Source organism: Dreissena polymorpha, chromosome 2 (genome assembly GCF_020536995.1).
Source record: "Dreissena polymorpha isolate Duluth1 chromosome 2, UMN_Dpol_1.0, whole genome shotgun sequence".
NCBI classification, from domain to species: domain Eukaryota; kingdom Metazoa; phylum Mollusca; class Bivalvia; order Myida; family Dreissenidae; genus Dreissena; species Dreissena polymorpha.
The window spans coordinates 109,314,417-109,322,071 of record NC_068356.1 but is presented as its reverse complement, the minus strand read 5'-3'; the positions used below and the strand labels follow the sequence as shown (position 1 = coordinate 109,322,071).

At 37.4% G+C, this 7,655-nt stretch overlaps 1 protein-coding gene across 3 annotated transcripts in view; it reads right to left on the bottom strand.

Annotated features, from left to right (window-relative positions):
- The window catches only part of LOC127868443 (probable helicase with zinc finger domain), a 60,212-nt gene that overhangs the window by 27,012 nt on the left and 25,545 nt on the right, over positions 1-7,655 (bottom strand). For all 3 annotated transcript variants that reach the window (XR_008044135.1, XM_052410224.1, XM_052410225.1), the window contains exons 15-17: positions 6,543-6,749; positions 5,602-5,772; positions 5,090-5,181 (exon numbers count right to left, since the gene is read on the bottom strand). Coding sequence is in view for 2 of the 3 variants with exons in the window: in XM_052410224.1 (XP_052266184.1) it covers positions 5,090-5,181; positions 5,602-5,772; positions 6,543-6,749 (470 nt within the window). In the remaining variant the exon portion in view is untranslated. The remainder of the gene's footprint in view (positions 1-5,089; positions 5,182-5,601; positions 5,773-6,542; positions 6,750-7,655) is intronic.

Below are 7,655 nucleotides of genomic sequence, written 5' to 3'. Positions count from 1 at the left end.
AATGTACCTATGAAGTTTCATGATCCTAGCCCCAAGCGTTCTTGAGTTATCATCCGGAAACCACCTGGTGGACGGACGGACCGACGGACCGACCGACCGACATGAGAAAAGCAATATATCCCCTCTTCTATGAAGGGGAGCATAAATATAGAGCCATCAAGAAAAACGTGGGTGAAGAAACCTGAAATATAAAGCCATCAAGGAATATGTGGGTGAAGAAACCTGAAATATAGAGCCATCAAGGAATACGTGGATAAAGAAACCTGAACAAGGGCTGTTTGTAAAACATGCATGCCCCCCATATGGGCTGTTAGTTGTAGTGGCAGCCATTGTGTGAATACGTTTTTGTCACTGTGACCTTGACCTTTGACCTAGTGACCTTAAAATTAATAGGGGTCATCTGCCAGTCGTCATCAATGTAGCTATGAAGTTTTATGATCCTAGGCCAAATTATTCTTGATTTATCATCAAGAAACTTCTCAACTGTTTTGAGTCACTGTGACCTTGACCTTTGACCTAGTGACCTGAAAATTATTAGGGGTCATCGGCCAGTCATGATCAATGTACCTATGAAGTTTCATGATCCTAGGCGTAAGCATTCTTGAGTGATCATCCGGAAACCATTTTACTGTTTCAAGTCACTGTGACCTTGACCTTTGACCTAGTGACCTGAAAATCAATAGGGGTCATATGCCATCCATGATCAATGTACTTATGAAGTTTCATGATCCTAGGCGTAAGCATTCTTGAGTGATCATGCGGAAACCATTTAACTATTTTTAGTCACTGTGACCTTGACCTTTGACCTAGTGACCTGAAAATCAATAGGGGTCATCTGCCAGTCATTATCAATGTACTTATGAAGTTTCATGATCCTAGGCCAAATCATTCTGGAGTTATCATCTGGAAACCATTTAACTGTTTCGAGTCACTGTGACCTTGACCTTTGACCTAGTGACCTGGAAATCAATAGGGGTCATCTGCCAGTCATGATTAATGTTCCTATGAAGTTTCATGATCCTAGGCTTAAGCATTCTTGAGGAATCATCCGGAAACCATTTTTCTGTTTCGAGCCACTGTGACCTTGACCTTTGACCTAGTGACCTGAAAATCCATAGGGTTCATCTGCTAGTCATGATCAATCTACCTATGAAGTTTCATGATCCTAGGCCTAAGCGTTCTTGAGTTATCATCCGGAAACCATCTGGTGGACGGACCGACAGACCGATGGCCCGACATGTGCAAAACAATATACCCCCTCTTCTTCGAAGGGGGGCATAAATATAGAGCTGTCAAGGAATATGTGGGTAAGAAACCTGGAATAAAGAGCCATCAAGGAATATGCGGGTGAAGAAACCTGAAATATAGAGCCATCAAGAAAAATGTGGGTGAAGGAACCTCGTGGGTAAGAAACCTGAAATATAGAGCCACCAAGGAATATGTGGGTGAATAAACCTTGTGGGTAAGAAACCTGAAATATAGAGCCATCAAGGAATATGTGGGTGAATAAAACTGAAATATAGAGCCATCAAGGAATATGTGGGTGAAGAAAGCTGAAGTACAGAGAGGAAATGTAAGGGGGAAACATACAAATAATGTGGGTGAAGAATTTCTGAAAAACAGGACAGACACAAAAGTATCATGTGGTTTAAGAAAACTTAAATACAGGGGAATATTGATCAAAGAATAGGTGGGTACAATTCCTGAAATACTGGAGAAAACATTAAAGTCATGGTAAATGAGAAAAAACTATTAAAACTACTAACAGCAGAAATATTACATGCATCATAAAAGTTATCATTAAGGTAATGTAAGCAAGATCGATTAATAACCAGGGTTTTTTTCCCACCTTTTGGGAAGATAGCCCATGGCTTTGGAATTGGGAATTTTATCGGCATTTTCATGAAATTGGGAAAATTAATTCATTAGCCTTTTTTTTGCACACGAAAAGTCCACTAAATAGGGAAATACTAAATTTGATTATGATATAACACTTTATAATCATTAAAATTAAAAGAACAAAAATCATAAAATACTTTGTGAGATGTAATTGAATTAAAATTGAGATAAAATACGCAAAAGACACTTCTTTCTAAAAAAAAAAAAAAAAAAAAAATAATTTTTTTTTTTTTTTTGGGGGGGGGAAATTGGGAATTTTTTGCAACATTTTGGGAAAAAACGTATACTTTTTGGGATTGGGAACATAGCCGAATTTCGGCTATAAAATCGGGCCAAAAAAAAACCTGATAACGTTCTTGCAATAAAGGTTATCAATACCGCGAAATCCTGTTTAAGGTTAACAACTTCATGCCAACAAGGTAATACAAATCATGTAATGTTATCCCAGTAGCCAATTGTATCAATCTGGATAACTCTTATCCAGGGCATCTTTTTTGGCAAGCAATTGTATAAACAAAAGCACCGCCTTGCGGGTGCAGACCGCTCGACATTTATTTTTCTTTTAAAAGGTGTAGGGACCTATCTCAATTTCAATCACAAAGGAGGGAGGGGTGGAGTGGAGAGGGGTGTATAGTGTGGTGGTGTGGTCATTTATTACATTATCTTCCAAAAATGCAAAAAAAATGCAAATATTTTATTAATTTTTTTTTTGGGGGGGGGATTCTTGGGTGGGATGGTTGGACAGTATTTAAAAAATAAAATAATAAAAATAAATATTTGTGTTTTTTAACCATGTTTGAAAAAAACAAGAGATGTGTTCATCAGAAACACAATGACCCCTATTGCGCCGCTTTGAATTTTTTTTTTTACCTTTGAACTTGAAGGATGACCTTGACCTTGAACTTCCACCACTCAAAATGTGCAGCTTTATGAGAACGCCGCTTTAAAAATATTTTTTTTTGACCTTTGACCTTGAAGGATGACCGTCAATTGACCTTGAAGGATGACCTTGACCTTGAACTTCCACCTCTCAAAATGTGCACCTTCATGATAACACTGCTTTGAAATTATTATTTTTTACCTTTGACCTTGAAGGATGACCTTGACCTTGAAGAATGACCTTAACCTTGAACTTCCACCACTCAAAATGTGCAGCTTCATGAGAACGCCGCTTTGAATTTAAAAAAAAATTACCTTTGACCTTGAAGGATAACCTTGACCTTGAAGGATGACCTTGACCTTGAACTTCCACCACTCAAAATGTGCAGCTTCATAAAACGCCACTTTGAAACTTATTATAATTTTTTTACCTTGAAGAATGACCTTGACCTTCCACCACTCAAAATGTGCAGCTTCATGATAACGACGCTTTGAAATTATTATTTTTTTGACCTTTGACCTTGAAGGATGACCATGACCTTGAAGAATGACCTTGACCTTGAACTTCCACCACTCAAAATGTGCAGCTTCATGAGAATGCCGCTTTGAAATTTTTAATAATTTTTTTACCTTTGACCTTGAAGGATGACCTTGACCTTGAGCTTCCACCACTCAAAATGTGCAGCTTCATGAGAATGCCGCTTTGAATTTTTTATAATTTTTTTTTGACCTTGAAGGATGACCTTGACCTTTCTTCACTCAAAATGTGCAGCTTCATGAGATACACATGCATGCCAAATATCAAGTTGCTATCTTCAATATTGAAAAAGTTATGGCAAATGTTAAAGTTTTCAGATTGACAGATGCCATATATTTGACATTTGACCTTGAAGGATGGCCTTGACCTTGACCTTTTACCACTCAAAATGTGCAGCTCCATGAGATACATATGCATGCCAAATATCAAGTTGCTATCTTCAATAGTGAAAAAATTATGGCCAATGTTAAAGTTTTTTTCGGACGGATAGACTGACTGACTGACATACTGACAGACAGTTCAAATGCTATATGCCACCCTACCGGGGGAATATTTTTTTTTATTTTTTTTGGGGGGGGGGGGGGGGGGTAAAGTGTAAGGTCATTTATGAGATGATCTTTAAAAAAAAAATAATTGGGGGGGGATTCGGGGGTGGTTTGGGTGGAGGCTATTGTGGTATGTCAGGTAAGAGTTGTTTTGTCAAAGTATCAATCAAATCTAATCATAAATAAAGAAGTTATGGCAATTTTAGCAAAATTTAATAATTTGACCTTGAGAGTCAAGGTCATTCAAAGGTCAAGGTAAAATTCAACTTGCCAGGTACAGTACCCTCATGATAGCATGAAAGTATTTGAAGTTTGAAAGCAATAGCCTTGATACTTTAGAAGTAAAGTGGATCTAACCTCAAAATTTAACCATATATTCAAAGTTACTAAGTCAAAAAAAGGGCCATAATTCCGTAAAAAATGCCAACCAGAGTTATGCAACTTGTCCTTTACTGTCCCCTTATGATAGTTTGCGAGTGTTCCAAGTATGAAAGCAATATCTATGATACTTTAGGGGTAAAGTGGACCAAAACACAAAACTTAACCAAATTTTCAAGTATAAAGGGCCCATAATTCCGTCAAAATGCCAGTGAGAGTTACATTACTTTGCCTGCACAGTCCCCTTACGATAGTTAGTAAGTGTTGCAAGTATGAAAGCAATAGCTTTGATACTTTAGGAAAAAAAGTGGACCTAAACACAAAACTTAACCAAATTTTTGTATTTTCTAAGTATAAAAAGGGCACATAATTCTGTCACAATGCAAGCCAGAGTTATCTAACTTTGCCTGCCCAGTCCCCTCATGATAGTAAGTAAGTGTACAGTTTGAATCATGAATGCAATAGCATTGATACTTAATGAGAAAAGTGGACCTAAACACAAAACTTAACCGGACGCCGACGCCAAGGTGATGACAATAGCTCATAATTTTTTTTTTTTAATAAATGAGCTAAAAAAGATATCTGAACAGGTACACGTTTTGGTTTAGTTTTGAATAAGATTTAGTATTTGACTTCGGTTATCTTTATCCGAATTAGGTTGTCGGATTGGCTCAAGTTATCCATATTTATACAAATGGCCACAGGCATTAAATCAATAGGTAAACAACTTCATGCCCTCAAGAAACCAAATTCATCATGCCATGTTACCTAGGGTACAAAATCAGTGTTTATAAGCTCTTTTTCAGATCATGGCATGAAGAATGTGAACTCAAGGTCAAGGTTGGCTTACCTTCTGGAAGGTCAAGGTCAGACAAAAGTCGTGCAGTGCTCAGCGTAGTAATGACAACTCTATGCTTCTCAACATCTTCAACCACAGGAGCCCTGGAAAATAAAGCTAAGGAATGTAAGGTTGAACGGTGGATTGTGATCCGATTTATTTGTCATTAGTTCCTGTAATAGAATAAATACAACTAGAGTGTAATTCTACTTTCTCATGGACACAGTGAGGAGGCACAAGTAATGCATACAAAATAAGTATTAGTTTAGCAATAAAAAGATAGTTATGTAGTGGATATTGTGTCCCTTAAGGATATCAAAGACCTATATTGCACCTAGGGAACTCAAGTTCCGAATTCGATCTCCATGCTGGGATGTTCTTCCTTCAAGAAACCAAGTTCTGGTTCTACTCAATACAGTCTAAGTAAGCCTAAGGCTCTAGATGCAATTTAGATAAAATAAGTTTAAGCTAAAATCTAAACTAAACTATCACCGCCATGTATAAACGCACCCACCAGTGCATACCTGAATGTGCCAGCCATGGGACCAGACTGTTCCTGTATGCAGTACTGTAGAACGATGGTGGACACAGTCTGGATCCAGCGGTGGCGGTAGTAGACACGCAGTGGTCGAGCATCCTCGTCCCCAGCCTGAACCGATGGGTGAAGAAACTCCTTGATGTAGATGTCAGCAGCACTGAAACAAGGAGATCATTGCACAGCATTATTTTTGTTAACAGGGCTTACCCTGGTTCCTAATATTCAGTGGGCAAATTTGCCTTGCTTAAGCAAAATTCTTCTTTTAATAGCTATTTTATAGGTGTTTGTGAAGAAAATATTATAGCCAAATTGAAATATCTTTAGTTAATTGGTCATTTGATAGCTATTGGCTCATTTGGCCAACGGCAGTGTTAGCCCTGGTTGAGATTTTCATGGTATGTCACACTTGACGTCAGATGTTTTAGTGACAATCCCTTCCCTCCACAATCAATGTAGGTAATCAGTGGCACTGAAACCTTAAGGTCATTGCGTGCAATTGGTAGAAGATTTTGCAATATTTTGCACTTGACATTACATATACTGGTGAAGTCCCACAGCGTTTAATTGTATATAAGTTTCATAGTGGTAATTGAAGGTGAAAATAACTTTTTATCTTTTATTATCACTGACCATAAGATTATATGGAACAGTTATACACATTTTATACTTCTCAGTATTGGGCCATTCTTACCACTATAGGATCACATGTACAGGACCCTACTTAATAAGGCCACACTATTACTCCTTACAATACAAGTGCCTTTTGGGTGAACACTTGATTGATAACAGATCAGGCATTACTCTAATATTGCCTTATATATCTACTGAGTATCATTTCAAAATTGCACCCCATGTTAACTCCAAGCTGTATTAATGATTTGTATTTTCTGTTTTCTGAAGGGTAATGTCCCATCAGCAACACAATACCTGTTTGAATGAGTACAAATGAGGATCCTGGTGTGGGGTTCAAGCAGCACATGTTTGGCGCACTGCGCCAATGTGTGGGTCTTCCCTGTGCCAAACGGGCCCACAATCAGCAGGGGAGGTAATGCCATGTGGGAGTAGGCTGCACACTTCATGATTGCCTCCCTTTGATTGTCATTTGTTTTCCCTCCTACATCTTCTTTCCAAGTCCTGTAATGATTTGATCTGGGCTGTTATTGCTCAAAAGGAAATCTTAAGTTGTACTTAATGGAAAAAATCAGGTCAAAGTCTCTATAATAAAATCTTTTATATTCAAAATGATAAAAGTGTAGTCATTTTACAATATTTGCTCAATAAAACATGTATTTGTAAAATAACCTGAACAATAAAAGCCTCAGCTTGTGAAGAATTTGTTAAATAAAGGAACTTCTTATGTTTTCCTTAGGGAATACTGACCCATTGGACACTTGACTTTCAATCTAGTATTGAGTAAAGGATTACATGTAAGAGCAAATGGGTGAATACTTCAGTTTTATTTCATATCTTGGACATTCAGAATAAAACAAGCAAACAAACAAAACCTCAGAGTGCTTCATGACTTTGTTTGCTGATTGGTTAATAAAGTAAAGCCAAATGATTGGTTAATAAAGTAAAGCCAAATATGTTGTAAAGCCACTGTCCACCAAAATTAAATCAATGCATTCAGAAAGGGCTTGAAAAAAGCAAGATGCCGAGTTCAATAATCACAAATGGGTTCAATAATCGTAGATGCCCTGTTTGCAGGGAACCCTTGTGACCCTTGATTCATTGGCCCAATAAAGGCTTAGTCCAAAATGAGGCCGATGTCATTTAATGTGAGTCTGCAGAGTGTCCAATGGTATCCAAATTTTAAGTAATGTTTATGCTCAAAGCAAAACATCACTTTGGGTTAACCAAGAATTTGAACCTCCTGATTAATAAAGTTCAAAATCAGGTCAGATGATGTGGGCTTATTAATTGTATTCAAATATATCATCCATGCAAGTATCAAAGCTTTGCAGCAATCGGTAATAATGATAGAAAACAATTCATTTAGGACTATCCAAGAATTTTAACGTTCTGGATTAGTCCAAAAGT